Source organism: Amyelois transitella, chromosome 5 (assembly GCF_032362555.1).
Source record: "Amyelois transitella isolate CPQ chromosome 5, ilAmyTran1.1, whole genome shotgun sequence".
Taxonomy (NCBI): Eukaryota; Metazoa; Arthropoda; class Insecta; order Lepidoptera; family Pyralidae; genus Amyelois; species Amyelois transitella.
The window spans coordinates 3,223,110-3,244,032 of NC_083508.1; the positions used below are offsets into that span (position 1 = coordinate 3,223,110).

At 37.8% G+C, this 20,923-nt stretch overlaps 2 protein-coding genes across 4 annotated transcripts in view; one reads left to right on the forward strand and one right to left on the reverse strand.

Moving 5' to 3' along the window:
- The first annotated feature begins 55 nt into the window (after nucleotides 1-55).
- On the forward strand, nucleotides 56-13,677 carry LOC106139074 (E3 ubiquitin-protein ligase Bre1). The gene is made up of 17 exons (XM_013340425.2): nucleotides 56-278; nucleotides 450-608; nucleotides 1,295-1,481; nucleotides 1,760-1,945; nucleotides 2,434-2,654; nucleotides 2,885-3,160; nucleotides 3,648-3,821; nucleotides 4,504-4,761; nucleotides 5,499-5,591; nucleotides 6,389-6,519; nucleotides 6,870-7,023; nucleotides 7,692-7,847; nucleotides 8,310-8,501; nucleotides 8,827-9,019; nucleotides 9,679-9,773; nucleotides 10,173-10,304; nucleotides 10,992-13,677. Exons 2-17 carry the CDS (start codon nucleotides 456-458, stop codon nucleotides 11,142-11,144), a joined length of 2,754 nt encoding a protein of 917 aa, XP_013195879.2. The 5' UTR covers nucleotides 56-278; nucleotides 450-455; the 3' UTR covers nucleotides 11,145-13,677.
- A 504-nt stretch (nucleotides 13,678-14,181) lies between these two features.
- Nucleotides 14,182-20,923, reverse strand: part of LOC106138912 (nuclease SbcCD subunit C) — a 49,171-nt gene continuing 42,429 nt past the window's right edge. For all 3 annotated transcript variants that reach the window (XM_013340238.2, XM_013340246.2, XM_013340214.2), the window contains 5 exons: nucleotides 20,685-20,783; nucleotides 20,012-20,240; nucleotides 19,362-19,470; nucleotides 17,234-17,296; nucleotides 14,182-16,741 (listed from right to left, as the gene is read on the reverse strand). In XM_013340238.2, the coding sequence (XP_013195692.2) occupies nucleotides 16,520-16,741; nucleotides 17,234-17,296; nucleotides 19,362-19,470; nucleotides 20,012-20,240; nucleotides 20,685-20,783 (722 nt within the window). In that variant the 3' untranslated portion in view covers nucleotides 14,182-16,519. The remainder of the gene's footprint in view (nucleotides 16,742-17,233; nucleotides 17,297-19,361; nucleotides 19,471-20,011; nucleotides 20,241-20,684; nucleotides 20,784-20,923) is intronic.

The window sequence follows — 20,923 nt, forward strand, 5'->3', positions numbered from 1 at the left end:
TTTTGACTTGGTTTTGTTTTGACAACCAACGCCAAAAACCAAGAATCCAAAAAGTAGATAATACCAACCTTACCACAACGAAATAAAAAAAGTTGGGTTGCTATTACTTTGCGGGTGGAGCTAAGTGACCGTAAAGCTTTGATTTTGATAAAAAAATTCCCGTTTCATGTTTTAATCAAAATGATTATTATTTTGAATACTAAATTAATTAAACTTTCATCACGTACTGAAATTAATTAACACAATATCCACTTCAAATTGTCAATATTGACAAGCAAGTAGGTATAGCCTTGGTAAATCTAAAATACATCCCATATGTCAGGCAATCCTTGCCTATAAACGACTTTCTTTTTCGGCTGGTTTATCCAAATCAATAGCTTGATAAACTTTTTACAATGAAAGTAAATTGTGTCTTAATCTACATGCTAAGATTTAGATGAATATTTCAGGTCAAGATGTCTAAGAGATCCGCAGAAGAAAGCGGCAATGGCAGCAGCCAGCCGCCTATCAAGAAAGTCCACTTTGAACCACATCTGATCGGCCCCGTGTCGACACTTGAGGAAATGGACATAAAAGTTCTTCAATTCCAGAATAAGAAGTTGGCTCAGGTGATTTAAACACATTGTATGCTCCTTATGGTCGAGACTGTAGTTGGTCGTTGTTTGATTTTCATGTATATTTGATTAACTGTTCTATGCTTATACACAGAAAAAAAGCCTACAACATACACTACATATTTACTGTTATTTTTTGATGTTCTCCAGTACAATGATGTAAATAAGATTATTTAATTATTGTACATAAATATACAATTACAATACAATATATTGTACATTAACATCCAAAATAGAATCATCAATATGTATTCACAAACAACTGTTATCTTTATTGTTAAAGGTATCAGTAAGACAAAGCTTCATTCGTTATAAATTTAATAATATAGTTAGCAAATAGATGACATTTTTAACCAATAATCCAATTTTATTGTTATGGTTACAAATAACCTCCAAAATATAAAAAAAAGTTGGTCCAATTACTTTGAACCTTTTATGAAAAAGGTTGTGTCAGCTAAGCGACATTGAAAGCTAATGAGAAAGTGACAAAAGATGCTGTTATTGATGATTAACTGGGGGTTTGTTCCATGTTTTGTAAGTCAACAAGCTTGACTTCAAGTGTTTTCCTTTATTCTTCTCCCAAGGTTTGAAGTTTACACTCTATGCTCAAGACTACAATAATTTCTTTCCAACATTACAACTATAAGCACTTACTACTTATTATGTCTTATTTTTTTCAGAGGATAGAACAACGTCACCGGTGTGAAGCAGAACTGCGAGCTAGAATAGAACAGCTTGAGAAGAGGCAGACACAGGACGATGCAGTGCTCTGTGTTGTGAACCGCTACTGGAATCTGCTGAATGAAGACATACGAGTACTGCTGCAACGATTTGATGCAGAAACAGCTGATGAATCGGAGAACAAAAGTATGCCATACTTACCTAAATTAAAAACTTTTTTGTAAAGCCTAATCACATTGGTTACAAAATAATTCTTTTCTGATTTGCTATAAATATGAAGAATTAAAAATAAAAATCAAAGAATGAATACAAAAGACCTGTAAACTTAAAACAAAATGTAACTAACTAACTGAATGATCAAATGAAACAATAACATCAATCCAATACTGGACTTGTTTTTAATTATATTTAAAAACCTCTTCATGACAAAAAAAACTAACAAATGTTATGATCATTGATTTCAGATGAAAATGAAGCCACTACATCATTCTTGATGCAGTTGTCAACTTGGGACAAGGAAGAGTTGGATGCTCAGTTGGCGAATAGAGTGCAAGTGAGCAAGCGGGCTGTGGCTAAAGTTCTGCAAGCTTTTGACAGGCTACAGCAGAGAAATGATAAGATATGGAAAGCTATAAAGGGAGAAGGCGAAGGTATTTTGTTTATGTCTTATTTAAATTATTAATTCAATGTTTTATTACAATTCAAATGACTAATTTTTACTTTGATTTAGCGTGATAAAATAAAACGTAATACTCTCTGTATCTATATATATGTAAGAAGCATTGCAGCATGTCATAGTGACTCAGTGGACCAACCAAAAATGATAAAATGAATCTGCAGACAAATCATACATACATATGGTCACGTCTATATCCCTTGCGGGGTAGACAGAGCCAACAGTCTTGAAAAGACTGAATGGCCACTTTCAGCTTGGCTTAATGATAGAATTGAGATTCAGGTTGACAGGTTACTAGCCCATCGCCTAAAATACAAGTTTGTAAGCCCATCCCTCCATCCATCCATGGGAAAGAGATGGAGTGGTCCTATCCTTTTTTGATTAGTGCCGAGAACCACAAGGCACCGGTCGATCGAATCTGCAGACAAAAGGTATTCTAAACATGCTCTATTATAATTTTAGAAGGCGGTCCAGCTCCAAACCTGGAAGAAACAGTACTTGCTGCCAACGGCGAGGTGACGGCGGAAAATCGGCGGTTACAAGCTCTGTGCACCACGCTGCATGACGCACATCACGCCATGACGCTGCGGGTGGCCAGGCTTCAGGACGCCGTCAATAGTCGCGACACCGAGAACGCAGAGTTAAAAAACCAGATTGATGATCTGCAGTACGAGCTAATGAAGGTAGGTGGCTTGCTATTCAGTTTAATCTGGGCAAGATGACATAGAAAACTTGCTTGAAACATGTCGTAAAAGGCGAAATTATCCTATCCTGCCAATCTGATCTTGTTCTGGATATATTTAACTCGCACTTAATTTCTCTACTTAATCCAAAGGTCCGCCCATTGTATCAACATTGTTTGGACAATAAAGTTGAAATAAATAAATAAATAAACATAACTCACCTTCAACAGGTCCGTTCGCGCAACGACAAGTTGGAAAACCACTTAGCGGAGGCGATCGAGAAGTTGAAGAGCTACCACCAATCCGGGGCCACGGCGCCGGGCTCCAGCGCCGCCGCCGGCGCCGCGCCCGCGCCGCACTCGGCCGCGGCGGCCGCCAAGCTGGAGGACGTGGCGGCCGAGCTGGAGGAGCAGCGCGAGCTGGCCAACAACCGGCTGGCCGAGCTGGACAGGCTGCACAGGGAGCATAGGGACACGCTCAAGGAAGTCGAGAAGTTGAAGATGGACGTGAGTATACAGTGAGACACGGGGTTTTCTTTTTGGTGATGATGTAGCTAAAGGCTTGGGCTTCGGCAGGGTGCAATACATCACCTTTTACCGCCCTGGACCACACTCCGCCGGCCCTCCAGCTGGAGGACATCGCGGTCGAGCTCGAGGAGTGACGGGAACTCTACCCGCAGCTTCGCCCTCGTAAATTTTGCGCCATCTAAAAAGACGCCGAATTAAACTCCACCTACAAAAAGCGATGAATTTAGCGCCACCTACAAAAGAATACATGTTTTTCGCAAATCCTACGGAATCTATAGTTTTAACCGGCATGAAACGGGTACCCTTTGCCCTTTTCCAGACGCTTTAATACGTGATATTTCAAGAAGATTTATTCAGTAGATAAACCATGAAGAGGTAGCGAGCAAACAAATGTGACTGATAAATACTTACGCTTTTATAATTTTAGTATTTGAATATGTAATAAAAATAACGTAAATGTTTCCAGATACGCCAACTACCAGAGTCTATAATCGTGGAGACAACAGAGTACAAATGTCTTCAGAGCCAGTTCTCAGTGCTTTACAACGAGTCCATGCAGATGAAGACAGCCCTGGACGAGACACGCTTGCAGCTGCAGAACGCCAAGAACCTGCATCTCAGGCAGATAGAGATGATGGAGGTTGGTGACATTTATTTTTGCCACTTTAGAATAGGATCACTCCATATTTTCTCATGGATGTCGTAAAAGGCGACTAAGGGACAGGCTTATAAACTTGATCAACCTATTTGAATCTCAATTCCATCATATAGCCGTGCAACACATTTGTTGCCTTTGTTTTTGAGTTTTGTCAAGACATGGCTCTGTTTACCCTGCAAGACGTACTAGACGTATATGTATTACAATGCGTGATGTGCATGACTCTTTATTTTTTTAGTAATGTACATTAGTTTGAGTGTCAACCAATACTCTTACGGCAATAAGAACTGTTAATGATTATTTATTGTCAGCAACAGGTCATAATAAAAGATATATACATATATACATACAGATGGTCACGTCTATATCCCTTGCGGGGTAGACAGAGCTATCAGTCCTGAAAAGACTGAATGGCCACATTGAGCTATTTGGCTTAATGATAGAATCGAGATTCAAATAGAGACAGGTTGATAGCCCATCGCCTAAAAAAGAATCCCAAGTTTGTAAGCCTATCCCTTAGTCGCCTTTTCCGACATCCATGGGAAAGAGATGAAGTCGTCCTATTCTTTTTTGTATTGGTGCCGTGAACCACACGGCAATAATAAAAAATAAGGTGATAAAAGATAATTTATATAATATAATTTTTTTTATTTTATTTTATTAGAGCGAAGAATTATCAAGGCAGAAAGCGCTAAGAGCCGAGATGATACAACTGGAAGATGTCCTAGGCCAGCTACGGAAGGAATATGAAATGCTGCGTATAGAGTTTGAACAGAACTTGGCAGCAAACGAGCAAACGGGACCCATCAACCGTGAGATGAGGCACTTGATAACGTCACTACAGAATCATAACCAACAGTTGAAAGGGGAGGTGCACAGGTATAAGAGGAAATATAAGGATGCGAGTCAGGAGTTGAATAAGGTACGGTCGACATATTGTTGAGGTTTTGTTCTTTTATTTACAGCAAGTCAGAAGGTTACTTATGTATATCCGTAACGGGATATGCTTTTTGGTGTAGTAGTTAATGTACTGCCTCTGGACCAAAGGTTCTGATTTCAATCCGAGTTAATTCTGTTGGATGTATGTCCAAGTTATTAGGTCAATCTGTGTGGTCATTTGGTTTTGATGTTCTTCTTGTAGGCATTGGGATAGCAAACCGTCACTATTTGAATGTGGACTTTCAGTATTTTCAAGGCAGTTGGCTCTGTCTATCGCGCAAGGGATATAGACGTGAATATATTTATGTATGTTATGATGAAAAATGGTATTTCTTTCGGAATGGTAACTTTTTCCTATCAAACAAGTATGTGCTGTATAATATAGTATTGTAAAGCTATTCTTATTCTTTACCAAGATGACATTTAGCAAAAAGTTTTTGCAATTTAGTCTTAACATACATAACCTTTGGGTAAACTGTACCTATTACCTATTTTTTTTTTTCAATACATTTTTGTTTATTTTGCTCTCAACATTTCAGTGTCTTTTTGTTATGTTATGATGCATTAAATTTTTTTTTTCGTTTTTCGAATATTATAATTAATAAGTGTGATTTTGATAACTTTGCTCTCAAAAATTTTTGTGTATTTCTGTAATGATGCATTATTTTTTTTTTTAATTGTTTATATATTATAATTAACTAGTCTGATATAATTTGCAAGGCGCGCAAGGAGCTGGAGGAGGCGCCGGCGCGCGGCGGCGAGGCGCCCGACGAGAAGCCGCTCGCCGTCAAGAAGGAGGAGCCCGACCCGGAGGTAACCCGACTGCTGAACATAATCCTAATCATCACTACATAGTATAAAACAAAGTCGCTACTTTAGTCTGTTTGTCTGTATGCTTAAATCTTTAAAATTACGCAACGGTATTTGATGCGGTTTTTTGTAACAGGTAGAGTGATTCAAGAGGAAGGTTTTTATGTGTAATAAAATTTATAATTTTGCACCCGTGCGAAGCCGGGGCGGGTCGCTAGTAATAAATATAAATAAATAAATCTTTATTGTCTCACCACTCACAAGGCCGTGTGGTTCCCAATGCACCAATAAAAAAGAATTGGACCACTCCGTCTCGTTCACATGGATGTCGTTAAATGCGACTAAGGGATAGGCTTATGAACTTGGGATTCTTCTTTTAGGCGGTGGGCTAGCAACCTGTCACTATTTGAATCTCAATTCCATCATAAAGCCAAACAGCTGAACGTGGCCTATTAGTCTTTTCAAGATTGTTGGCTCTGTCTATCCCGCAAGGGATATAGACGTGATTATATGTATGTATCACAAGGCCTCTTCATGTTGGCTTCTCAGCTATTTGGCTTATTGATAGAATTGACAGTTGCTAGCCCATCGCCTATAAGAGGATAAGTTTATAAGCCTATGACTTTGTCGCCTTTTACGACACCCACGGGAAAGAGTTGTTTTTTATTGGTGCCGGGAACCACACGGCAGTTTGAGAAATCCATATCACGCCTCTTTCCTGGACGGGAAGACAGAGACCATTACTCTCTCTAGCTTGAGAAAGTGGTATAAACCGATGTGTAACGGCGAATACTGTTCAGGGCTCCGAAGGCAGCAGCGGCGGCGCGGCGGGCGCTGCGGCGGCGGGGGCGGAGCGCGCCAGCAAGGAGCACGCGCGCGCCAAGCTGCAGGAGCACGAGCTGCTGGTCAAGGAGCTCAAGCTGCAGCTCAAGTGAGTGCCTGCTGGCGGCTGGTGCCTTAGACGAGCCCGCGACTTCGTCCGCGTGGAATAGTAATTTAGGGCATTGTTAACTGTGAAATAGCTGAACGTGGCCATCCAGTCTTTTCAAGACTGTTGGCTCTGTCTACCCCGCTGGGGATATAGACGTGATTATATGTATGTATGTTGAAGCCCTCAAGGATGAATAATTTTCCTCCGTTTTTTTTTTTCACATTTTCCGTTCCGTTTCCAATGTTCTCTTCCTTATATACCAATCATGCCTGATATGATCACAAGTTTTGGAAAACTGTTCTAATGGATATAATTATTACAAATTACAAATTGTAACATTTCCCTTTCAGGAAGGCAGTAAACGAGCAGAAGGAGTTGAAGCTTCTACTCGACATGTACAAAGGGGTCAGTAAAGAGCAGAGAGACAAGGTCCAGCTCATGGCGGCCGAGAGGAAGGCCAGGCAGGAGTTGGAAGACCACCGGCAGAAGGCTAAGATGGCACAGGTTCGTGGTAGTTAGTTGACCTAAGGTCCTAAGGATGACGTGGAACCTTTGAAGCGCTTGGCAAGAATGTCAGAATGTTGCAAAGTGCCTGTAAGTTTATCTTAGCAGTCCGCATTACAAAAGACAGGCTTTCATCAGCGCAACTCTGTCAGTGTGAGTTTAGCGTTATCTACAAAAAGCGAAGGATTTAATACTAGATACAAAAAAGCGACGAAATTAGCGCCACATCCAAAAGAACTCAGGTATCCCAAATCTCACGTATACAAAGAAAAAAAGAATAGGACCACTTCATCTCTTTCCTATGGATGTCGTAAAAGGCGACTGCGGGATAGGCTTATAAACTTGGTATTCTTCTTTTAGGCGACAGTCTAGCCACCTGTCACTATTTGAATCTCAATTCTATCATTAAGCCAAACTGCTGAATTTGGCCTATCAGTCTTTTGGGACTATCGGCTGCGTCTTCCCCGCAAGGGATATAGACGTACGTGATTATATGTATGTATGTATGAAAGGTACTCTATTTCCTTCAACGGAGTCTTAATTATGAACGAGTATATGTAATATTTCAAGAAGATTAATTCAGTAAATAGGGTAATAAAAAAACAAATAAACTTGCATTCGCATTTATAATATCAGATCAGAGTACATTTGGTTCCGCGTGTCGGCAGGAGAGCAAGCGCGAGCGGCGGCTGGCGGACGAGGACGCGCTGCGCAAGATCAAGCAGCTGGAGGAGCAGAAGTACGAGCTGCAGAAGCAGCTGGCGTGCGCGCGCCCCGGCAGCGACCCGCTGCACGCCTTCGCGCGGCCCTTCGCCGGCTCGCAGGTAGCGTCAGCATCATATACAGCGTGACATTCAAAACAACTGCATCCCTTTAAACATAGACTATACCCATGCTTCTGAGCCGTTTGAGCCTATTTTTATTTAAATTAAACGTCATCATTTTCACATTTAAAAAACCCTCAAAAACTATGTCACACGCTTCATTAAAGACCAATACTACAAAATAAATTAAAACTAAACATGTAAATAAATGTATGAAAAATAAATTATTTTTCTAGTATCAAGATCAAGTAAAGTACAGCTGTCGAGATCGCTCAGCTGAATGAATGACGGGGTGATATGACGTATTTAGGATCGTGGATTTTGATACTTTTATTTTTTTTCGTACTTTCTGAAATATGAACCTATATTTATCTTTTAACGTTTTTAAATATTCTTTAGATGAGTACACTTAACAGTTAAATTTATGCAGTTGAATTAAAAGTCACCCTCACATTAAAACAGGAGGAAGAAGCCCTTCTGAACGAGATGGAAGTGACCGGGCAGGCGTTCGAGGACATGCAGGAGCAGAACTCGAGGCTCATACAGCAGCTGCGGGAGAAGGACGATGCCAACTTCAAGCTCATGTCGGAGCGGATCAAAGCAAACTCTTTGCACAAACTGTTGAGGGAAGAGAAGCAGTTACTGCAGGAGCAGGTAATTCCCCAAATACAAATTCAACATATTTTTTTCATTATTATGGGACATTTTCACAAAATACTTTCTTATTTTAGGCGATGGGCAAGCAACCTGTCACTATTTGAATATCAATTCTATCATTTAGCCAAACAGCTGAACGTGGCCTATCAGTCTTTTCAAGACTGTTGGCTTTGTCTACCCCGCAAGGGATATTGATAGACGTGACTATATTTATGTATGTATGTATTCCACAAAAAACATCACTTAATAATTGTCATATCGTCTGGTTTCAGAATATTGTGGTTGACGTCAAATAAATTAATAAAATAAAAAAACATTTTAGGTGCTTACGCGGGACCAGCAAATAGAATCAATGGGCGCCGTCGCTCGGAGACTAGAAGAGAAAGAGAGATTGTTACAGAGCACTCTCTCCGCGGTGGAGAAGGAGTTGGTTCTACGTCAGCAAGCGATGGAGATGCACAAGCGGAAAGCTATAGAGTCTGCGCAGTCCGCCGCTGATCTAAAACTGCATCTTGGTAAGAGATTCAGTCTTATTAGTATTCAGATAATAATTCGCATGGGTAGCATTTAATACATATAAAACTTAACCTTGATTCTCTCGATTGATCTATTAAAAAAAATTGCATCAAAATCCTTTGTGTGTTTTAACGATTTAAACATACAGATATAGGGATCGACGCGGGAAGCGACTTTGCTAACTATGTAGTGAAAAGGTGGCGACGTCTCACGCCATCAGCCAATCACAGCGAAGAATGCGACATACATGAATTTGAGCATAAATACATATATATATATATATATATAATATATTATATATATATATATATATATATATATATATATATATATATATATATATATATATTATATATAATCGCTTATATATCCCTTTTGGGGGAACAGAGCTGACAGACAGTCTTGAAAAGACTGATTCACTGTTTGGCTTAATGATATAATAGATATTTAAATAGTGACAGGTTGCTAGCCTATCTTTTAGTCGCCTTTAACGACATCAATGTGAAAGAGATGGAGTGGTCCTATTATTTTTCTATTGGCGCCGTAAACCACGACACACGACATGATATGGCATATTTATGTATGTATGTTTTAAGAAGAGAAGTCTAGCCTGCAGTTTCTGGAGTGCATATGTTTACAAGTGTTTTTTTTTTTTCAGAAAAATACCACGCTCAGATGAAAGAGGCGCAGCAAGTAGTGGCGGAGAAGACCAGCGCTTTAGAAGCTGAAGCGTACAAGACCAAGCGGTTACATGTGAGTTATATTAGTACATTGTCACGATAGGATTTGAATGTGCAATATGTGCGTGTCACTTTTTTATTCGATTTTCAATATTTATTAGATGTGACGTCAATAAGTGATATCTTGTATCCAATTTTGAAAATAAATCTATTCTATCTTTACCATGGATGTCGTAAAGGGCGACTAAGGGAGGAGTAAGACTAACTTATGAACTTGGGCTTCCTCTTACAGGCTATAGGCTAACAACCTGTCACTATTTGTATCTCAATTCCATCACAGCTGAACGTTGCCTTTGAGTTGTTTCGAGACTGTTGGCTCTGTTTACCCCGCAAGTGATATAGACATGAGTATGTATGTATTAATGATTTGTTTAAATCAAGCGTTAAATTTTCATATGTTTGTATCCTTTAGGAGGAGCTAGCGATGCTCCGAAGGAAGGCAGAGCGCATGAAGAAGATGGAACAAGCTGGAAGCAGCATGGACGAGGTGCTGCTGGAGGAGATCAAGGAGTACAAGGAGACTCTGACATGCCCGTCGTGCAAGGTGACGTGTTGTTACTCGTACATTGTCCGGTTTTGTGGCCAATTATAGTTAAGAGAGTTCTGTCTCCGACAACTGATTTAAAACTTTGGCGTTGCATTATAATATTTATAAATAACTCGCTCGGTGACCACGTATCATTGTGACATGATTCGACACGTCCGAGATAAAATGGATTAAAACCATTATTATTTATAAATAATAATCAAACTATAAAAGTATAAATAAATATAGAGCTGACTAAAAGTGGGACAGGTCCGGCGTCGTCGAACTTTTAAATACCAAATTTCGAATGTTTTAAAAAAGGGACATGTTAGAAGTACCCGTAATTGTCGAATATGCATGAAAAGAGTAATGAGTATGGAGAAAGCGGGTGAGGTCTGTAATGATCGTAGCAAGTGGAAATCCATAGACTCTTGTCGTAACTCCAATGGGAGGCAAGCGTGATGGAATGTATCTATAATACTCCGACATTCACTCTCAATCAACACTCTGACGCTTCAATGCTCCTTCCATCTTTTCTTAACACTCTATCCTTTGAATTTGGAATAATAATTATGATTTGAAACTGTATGATTAGGTTGTCTTGCATCGACTCACATTTTTTTTATACGCTCTCTCTCTCATCTTGAGCTACCGTTTCAGTTGCGCTTCTTTAGTAACAATCAAATGAACGAGCCGCATTTTCAGGTGAAACGCAAAGACGCAGTGCTGACGAAGTGCTTCCACGTGTTCTGCTGGGACTGCCTGCGCACGCGCTACGAGACGCGCCAGCGGAAGTGCCCCAAGTGCAACGCGGCCTTCGGCGCCAACGACTACCATCGCCTCTATCTCTCCACTTAGGGGGACCCACGCACGCGAGGGATGATACTTACGTGCTGCAACTAATGTATGGAAATGCACTGGGTATGCCACATTGCAGAGCGTGCGGCGAGCGATTCGGGCGGCTCGGTACAGTGGTCGAAATAAGTGTTTTATGTCACATACCACGAAGTTAATTATAGTCGAAAGTCCGTTATAATATTTTTGACGCGTCGTCCGTTTGGCCCCTAAGGCCCCACTCGGGCATCCATAGATTTTCGTGAATCGTGTTGGGCTGTGCGCTTTTCTAAGCCAGACATTCTATAATGACCATATATGTAAAACCCTTCTTGATATAGAAAAATGTGCTGTTATGTATATCACATTTAGAATACTCCAATGGTCGAAAACGCTTTTCTAAAAAGCATGCTCTCTCGATACCGCTTTAGGCAATTGATTGCTTTGCAGTAAGTAGCAAGGAACTGATAGTTCAGAATGTTTGACGCGACGAGCAGTTATCTATTTCATGCATGTAAATCTAGTTGAATATGTAAACATCATCTCTGTATATTGGTGTTGTTTTATTTATAATGCTGTATATTTCTCTGTCCGTGCAATCGATATTTGGAGATGTTTAAATCACGCGAAAATCAAATCAAGTGGTTATTAGAACTTTGTATATATGTACTAATTTATAGATAGGTGTTTAATGCAATATGTGTTAGATGTTGCGTTCTTATAAATAAATTGATAAACACGGCATTACGTGCCTCAGACGATAAAAAATAATGAATGCTGCAGTCAGTATTGAACTAGTGAAGGTTTATACGGATTGGTTGTGAATTTAGTCTAATAGACGGAAAGAGGAAATGTGATTTTGAATCATCTTGCACTACATAAAGTTTGACTCATGCATCGCATGTAAAATGTCAGTGGGAAAGAGGCTGGCATGGCTTAGTAAAATTATGCTACCATTATGTAATACCGAATTTATTATGTCCCCCTAAAATCGAAGGGTGGCACTAAAATTGACTTATTTAGAATGTTCTTAAAAAAAGTCATTGTGCCGATATTTCCCACCTTAAATAAAAGCTTAATAATGAAAATGTAAGATTATGTAAATGTCTATTATATGTCTTGTCGTTCTAGGCACAATAAGTCTGTTTGATCGTCAATCTCATGTTGGTATCGCGCGATATTCAATTAAAAATAATACATAAATAAATATAATCGTCGCATATCGATGAATACTAAATATTTGTAAATGTTTTTTCCAAGACTGCTAGGAGAATTACTCTAAATATCTCATACCCATTGTGACGCGAGATGAGATTTCATTCCTTATTTTAAAATAGCTTCGAGTACTTTCACATGAAATATATTATTGTGTTAAGCAAAGCAGAAATTGTAATGCATTTCGCAACTGTATATGAGTTTTATTAATGTTGTATATTTAAGAATATGAAATCGAACAAGTGGATAGTTATAATGTCTATATTTAAGAATTATTTTGTATAGCTAAAAAAGATTGCTCGTGTATGGAATAAACAGCTCATAGCTGTAGTTTTCCTACTTGGGTAGAAAAATACAATTCGCAGCCCACTGACTGATATATTTATGTTTTAGGTTTAACATTTTCATTGGGCGTAGCTCTAATAGTGAGTATGAAATGGAATTAGCATAGTTTCTATAAGTATATTACAAAAAAACATAAACATCAATAAGGTCCGTACTATCTGTATGTCAGTTCAAATTTGGTTTATTTGTTCAAAGGTACGTTTTTGTATGTACCTTTGAATCAAGTGACGAAGTTGTGACTTATTGTACTAGAAATATTTACTAAACTATCTAATAATATTACCCCCCTTTAGTAATAGAGAATTATGTTTAATTTTGTACCACAATCTATTTCATTTTTGCAATAGGTATGTATCTTTGGCCATCGGGTGATCACAGTATATAAAATAAGATTATTTTTGTTAATTGTAAACCTTCCTTTAGTTGGGTTGTTTACACTTCACAGATGGGTATTTTCGATTGCTTCATTTGTCAAATTAATTGCTTTTTCGGCAATTAGTGAAAAAGGAGACTGGTTTCATATGTTATAAAGCAACTTGTTATTTGGCTCTGCAGATTAACGGCACAGTGAGCTACGTGTAAGTAAACCATCTTTGTATGCATTTTCTGTGTAGCTCGTGTTGTGCACTGGTAATTTATACATAGTTAAGACACGAAGTGTGAACACAGTCGCTCATTCTCTATACTAATTCTAACCAATGTTTTTTAAATTGACTACTTACATAATTTTAAATATGGTCGTATTGGTGTTTTAACTATGTGTAAATAATTAGAAATTTATCCCAATAAGCATAAAAATTATGGTCGGCTATTAACTTATGGCTGACTTTTATAAATTATCACAGATTTCTATAGATGGTTAGAATAATTTAGATGAATTCTGGTTCCTTTTGCCATTGAATGCCCTATTTAGGACAAAACAATTCAGAACAAGGAACTATTAACATGAAATGTATTATTTTAAATGGAGTATGTCGAATAAATGTCTCAAAACATATGTTATTTTTTAATCAATTATAGCGTTGGAAGTCTTGCAGCCCATCGCCTAAAAGAAGAATCCCAAGTTTATTAGCCTATCCCTTAGTCGCCTTTTATAACTCCATGGAAATGAGATACGAGTGGTCCCACTTTGAAGGGCCGGGAACCACACGGCTTAAATATAAACGGTCTCAGCACAGCCAAGAGCTATGCTGTTACCTCCCATACTTTTGACGTTCATCTTTGGATGTCTGACCATCGACGGTAATCATGATTATACCAGAAACATACGTAAACCCATTTTCATACAATTAGACGTTTCCATTAGTCTCAAGTGGGGTAAATCACATGTATACTGATGACTGAAACATGGCGCGTTTGAACTGCGTCTCCATAAAACGGGCCCATTTGTAGCGCGCATCGCACTGCCCAGCTTTACCCTCGTGGCGTTCAAAGAGAAACCTCTATACCTATTAGAAAAATGGAGATATATACAATACATTTCAAAGAAAAATCATTTCTATAGATTCTCAATATATTTATTTACATACGTATTATTTACATCACATGATTCAAAATTAATTACTTCAAAATTAGTACTACAAATGTTGATTTCACTGTTTAATAATCTTTTGTATTTAGCACCGGAAGCAAGCGACGTTAGGGCTGGACGAACAGTTAGCCGTTTTGTACTTCTACCAACAAAGATATACTGAAATTAAGAAACACATATTGATATGAATTTTGTTCTAACTACACATACACTCTGCCATCAACATCTCAACGTAAATACAATTTCAGTCTCATTTCAATATAATTTCTATTTTCCAATCATTCAAAAATAAAGGAAAGCCAGAGCTTCATTCAATAAAAAATAGCATTGCAAATAATAATTCGCCTTTTTAACAATCAGATTTGACTAGAGCTAAACAACATTTTGACAAGAATAGACCATCCATTTTATGTACATAATATCTGTTAAAATAATATTTTGTGATTTAGAACGCTTAGAAGTTAAACGGTTACATTCCAACCCATAACTGGGACCGCACATGCGATGCGACTTAACACTAATGGCACTTAAAATACTCAAAGCTGTGTTAAATTCAGAAAAAGTTTTAGTAAAAAAAGAACAGTCTTAAAAATATTAAGACTATTTTAAATGCGTTTAGGAATGAAAATTTACGAAAATCCTTAATTTACGAAGGCAGAAGTGATTTCATCGTTTACAGAAATAACAAGGGCCTGTGCACATGTGTTGGGTAAATTGCTTGTAGCAATGCGTCAAATCGTTAAAATACGCGAAAGCATTGCTTCTGATTGTGCGCTATGAGATACATTTTGCCTCGTAATTAGCACTTTATAAGTGTGAGAGAGACAGAGCATTAAGCACTGAATATAACTTTGTACATTCCACGCATGTTGAGATCACTCAAAATTAAATATTCTAGCTTCATGTTATTTATATAATTTCTAAATCTAACACTTATAATGTGACCTGTACTTAAATATTATTTTATTTAGACATTCATCATCTTTCGGATACTTTTTCATTTCTGTGACGTCTCAGACTACAGAGTTTCTGATTTGGCGAAACATTAATCGTGAAATTTTGCTTGCTTTATTTATGACCTAAATAAAATCTACATTATATCCTCATCAAATTCTATTGGCACGTTAGCACACAGACACTGCAACATCCAAAAAGTCCAACATCAGAAGTTTTTCCACATAAAACTTTGCCAGTTCTAACGTTAACGTATGCTATTTGTGACCTATTGCTACATAGACTTCGCAACGAAGTTTCACTAAATTATTTGTTACCATTTCACGAACTTCTATCTACTACTCGCAAATTTGTCATGGAGTGCGGCAGGACGGCAATCAAGCTATTACAGAAAATTCATAGGCAGTAGCATCACTACATACATATATAACGCTAATGGTTTGAATAATTGCTTATATATTTTTATTCGGAGAGTACAAAACATGCATGCATTCACCGAATTGTGCAATCATATGATGACACATAATTATTTTCGTAAACAGTGCCTTAAGCTGTATACATATTAAATTCGGTTAGTTTCATCACTGAATTCTTAAATCTATGTGTAAATTTACGTACATATCTGAAATTTAAACAGAATGGATATCAATCGCAACAATCGAGCAACAGAAGTATTAGTCAATTGTTTAAAATAAAAATGTATTTTCATACAGAGATTATAACAATAGATTTGATGGAGTGGCGGGCACTTATAAAATAAATATAGTCTATTATATATAAATACTGCTTTTCAAATTATTAATATTAAGATAGAAAATAAATGTGTATGGAGATCGTTGCGCCACTCTGAATTTTGGACACTTATATTCTACATGGCATAAACAGTATCGATTAATTTTATGAATAAATATTCAATTTATCAATGTAAATACAGATTTAAGTTTATTATCGACAATAACATTGAATTTCTCAATAAAGCATTTGACGGTAGCTCTCTCTTTTGGTGATGCACATAATATAATTTTTATGGAAGTTTTCCACCATCAATAACCCACTTCTGAAATTTACATTCACTCAAACAAACATTCATTTCCAAAAGTAGAGTAGATGGAAATCAGTCTTAAGTGCAAAATCCGCCGTTTGTTAAGTCTTTGTTGTATAACAATATTTTTGTTTACATTCTTTTCCGCTTCCATGCCCACTTAGAATATACAAGATTATTTTAGATTTTACACTGGTTATTCGATCGTGTTGGTACATTACACCAATATACACACCAGTGTGCGAGTGTGCGAAGGTGGAGATGGCAAATTCAAGATTTACTTAAGACTTCTAGGGATTTATATTTTCCTAGTTACGCTGTAGTATTGAGTAACGGAGCTGCGATCGTGTTATGCGTCGGCGTGTGCGCGTGCGCGTGCGCGTGCGAGGCGGCGATGGCGAAGGCGAGGCGCTCGATGCGCGCGCGCACGGCGGCCAGGCGCGGCCAGCGCGCCGCCGCCGACAGCGCGCTCGCGGCCGCGTCCAGCGCTTCGTACCGGGTGCGCCGCTCGCTTTCGCTACAGCATTTTAATTCCTGGAATAACGATACATGTTTTATATTATACATTCAAATCTGTACATAAAATGCAAATTTAACTTAATAATCGATCTTATATGCACAGCCCAAAACACGCGGAAATAGAAATAAGAGGGATTTTTGCCGGAGCCGCGGTAATACAGGTTGCTGAGGTTTGAAGCTATGGCTGGATGAATAAAAGATCCGAGTATTTAACTCGTAATAATTGCGGAGAACCGAACCAATTGGTATAAAACATGTATGCTATGTGCACGTGGGTTGTTTTGAATCTCAATGGTAGACTGGTCCCCGGCCGGCGATGATAATTCTGGTCCTAGTTGTTTCCTCTCATTTTCTAACCACAATTCTGAATTTGGTAAGTCAGGGAAGGCCTAGAAGACGTTCTGGTAAAAGGTCATATTGAGGGTTTTGAGAGTCCTAAATACCAACATACTAAATTCATGTGAATGAAACAACAAATACGTTAAATCTTAAGACAATTAAACTTACTTCTTCAATAAATTCCAAATCATCATCATCATCACCTGACTGAGCTAACTGCTTTTTGAGATTCTGAAATACAATAAAATTAAATTTATAAAAAAATACAAAACATTTACACAGTACCTTATTAAAAAACAAATATAGCACTATGCAGCAAAATAAAGACTTGTTTCAACTAAGTGTCTAATTGCAATAACAATTTTGTTTTCATATCCCAATTTTATGCAAAAAAATGGCATTTCTTTCTTCTTTAAATTGCAAGACTGTAAGGTCAAATCTAATCAACAGTTACTTTCAAAGACAAGGCAACTGTTACATTTAAAGACAAAAATTATTAAAATTAATTCTATCACAAAAAATAGTGAAACAAACCTACAAGAAATTATTGCAGTATAATTTAGGCATCATCGTTTATACCAAAGATTATTTCAGTTTACAAATGTGTCTACGTACAATTTCAGGAAAAAATCATTTGGTAAGTAGGTGTAGGTACATAATTAGAATGGTGCGAATGTTTTTTGAAAATTTTGAAATAAGAAATTTAGAACTGTTGTGCCTATTTCTTCGAGAAATAAAAAGCCGGTTTTGAAAATAATAATAGAAAAAAAAATACAAAATTTAAATACATTTCAATTTAGAATAAACAAATTTTTAAACCATATGTAGGCGGTCTATTCATTTCTCGACGAGTTCAGTGTTTTCTTCATGATACTTTTTATCCATAACCCTAACCATACAACAGTGTGTGTTGCCAGTGTTATTGTAACGTATAATAAAGTAGTACATCCCAGTGGTATTTGTTGTTTTATACAGATTTGTCAGTGGTTTATATACAAAGTGCGGAACGTTGCGGACCCGCGTGGCCAAGCTTCGAAGCGTGGCGGTCAATATGCTCTCTCCTTGGATAGTATGGAAAAGTATAGCAGTATTTTAAGGTAACATTACCTATTGTAGGTATGTTTTTTGAAATCCAACTTTTAAGATTTTCACAAAGAGCCTCTTTGAGATGTTTCTTATCTGTTTAATTAATTCTTGTTGCACCATTCGTCTCTTTTTTGTGCAAATAATTATATTTTTTTGATTAAACGACGATTGTCAAATGTTGATCAAATTCGTTACATACTTTTTGAATATTCAAATTTTATTGTAATTTTCTAATAGGGTTTTCTAAAACATTTTTTTAATAAAGATTTTTTTTTACTTTTAATTAAAAAAAAAGTATATCAACTTTTTACAGTTGAATTAAGTATAAAATAGAAGGGAGAGCATAAGACACTATAGTGCACTAAAAAGCTTTAGGAGTGGTGCTGATGCAAACGTACGGACTATTGACCTTGGCGGTTCATTCTTGACTCGAGATCGCCAAACAGGGCCTGAATGGTGTAAATACCTGTTTCACATTAAACAGTTAACGGCGCTAACGAAACTTCTACACTGACGCTAACAAAATTGTTACACTGAAAAAGTTTTATTAGCAAAGGTAATATATATATAAACATCATATAGTGAACACAATATATGTAATAAAATATAAGCATAATAAAGGCATTTAAAAGAAGGTTCAGTCGAAACTCATCGTCATTATAATGTAGAGTATGCCGTCAAAGAAAATGTTTATTTAATAAATAAAGTTATTAATAAATTTGTTCAAACTCGGGTAAATTTATCCAATGTATTCATGTGTAAAAAACACAAGACTCACTATTTTTAGTTACCTTTTTCCAAATACCTTAAACACGACTTTAATAGAATTAAATAAATAAACGTAATAAGCATGTATCTGTGTTCATACGTCACAAATGTCTATTTCAGCTGGATGGTGTGTTCACAATGCGACAACTCTTGTATGGCCACTAAATATCTTTTTTTCTTAATACTGTTTTCTTTTCAAATTTTCTTACAAAGTGACCGACTTTGTTGATGAAGAGTAAGTTAGTATGTTTCGCTTGTTTTACAGTTTCGCTTTGGAAGCGGTAGTAACTTTAATTATAAGATGGTGAGTAATTGATTGATACCTAGATTATTCTATTTGCAAAACAAGACTGTTACCGACGAGGCACTCCATAGTCATGAATTTTATAATGTTGTAATGGATTTTGTTGTAGTATTATCTTTTTAAAATGTTATTACTCACTTCGATAGAATGCCTGTACTGCTCCATCATGGTCTTGCTGGCGTCGAGTTCAGCTAGTTTCCTCACGACCACATCCGCCACATTCTTCTCTGTTACGTCGATCTTATCCCTGAAGACAAAATAAGTTATCGGTATAAATACATTTATCTTTTAACTTTTAATAAACTTGAGATTACTCCTGAAGGCGATGAGACACTTAATAATTGGACCACTTCATATCTTTGCATCGATATCGTAAAATGTGACTAAGAGAAAAGCTAATAAACTTGGGATTCTTCTTCTAAGCGCTGGGCTAGCTACCTGTCACATTTGAATCTCAAATCATTAAGCCATACAGCTGTATGTAGCCTTTCACTATTTTCAAACAAGACTATTAACTCTCTCTTCTCCGCGAGAGACAAAGACATGATTATAATTTATATACATAATTTTAACTAAGAAATTTCAAACAAAAACAGTTAACTTTCATCAGGGACGGAACATTTTTCCATTCCAAATTTAAAAAAAATCTACGCCACACCCAAAGACCAGTCTGTATCTGAGGCAACACACTCCGTGGAATTCTTCCATTCCAAATTTAAAAACAATCTACGCCACACCCAAAGACCGGTCTGTATCCGAGTGAAACAAACTCCGTGGACGTCACCCACCGCAAGGCGGCGGCCAGCTTGCCGCCCGCGTCGTCGCCGGCCGCGGCCGCCGCGCCCGCCGCCAGCCGCAGCGCCCGCAGCAGCTCCGACAGCCGGTTGTCCAGCGCCAGCACCCGCTCCAGCAGCGACCCCCGCTCCAAGTCCTCCGCCTCGGAGCGCTGTCGCTGGGCGATGGCCGCCGAGAGCAGACGCAGCGAGTCGCGCTCCGACGCCGATGCCGATTCAGGTTCTGCGAAACGGGAGAAAAATTATGGTGATAGCGTAGTATTTTGAATTCGGAACAGGTGTGCTAGAAATGCAACGGGGAACAAAATAAGATGATACTAATTTTAAAGTTTGTTTTAGCCTTTAAAAAGCCTTTCTGTGTGATTTGCATCTTAATCTTAGCACAATCAAGAAGCCTCTTTGATGTGGCCTGCATATCAAATAAGTAACTGCCCGGTTAACCCTAGCTTGACTGCCGTGTACATGAATGAAACTATACCTTTATCGTGGTCGGGACAGTTAATCCACAAGTAACAAGCTCTATCGGCGTGTATTTTGTCTTAAAGTTAGCTCAACCAAGTCTTAGTTGTGGCCTACAGATCAAACAAGCAAACGGTCATTGCCCGATTTCCCGATTTACCCTAGTTTGGCCGCAGTGTGTGAGACATGAATGAAACTTATACAATACCTTTATCATGGTCGGGACAGGATTCCCTCTCTGGTGATAACTCGTCCGCGCTCCAAGCACCCGTTCCTTCGGCGCCAGACCACCACTCTTCAGCATATTCTACAAATATGTAATAAAGTATGTTATTGGTTACGTCCCGTTTACTACTTAAAGCAAGGTGGCACAGTTATCTCCTAGGCTGAATGCACATATTCCGATCTACATCTCTAATATTTAATTATAAAATTTAAATTATGAAT

Excerpts from the sequence above, each read along its gene's own strand:
- LOC106139074 (XM_013340425.2), top strand. The coding sequence starts at position 456 with ATGTCTAAGAGATCCGCAGAAGAAAGCGGCAATGGCAGCAGCCAGCCG. Across the intron at positions 1,482-1,759 it reads TGATGAATCGGAGAACAAAA|ATGAAAATGAAGCCACTACA; the intron begins GTATGCCATACT and ends CATTGATTTCAG. Across the intron at positions 8,502-8,826 it reads AGCAGTTACTGCAGGAGCAG|GTGCTTACGCGGGACCAGCA; the intron begins GTAATTCCCCAA and ends AAAACATTTTAG.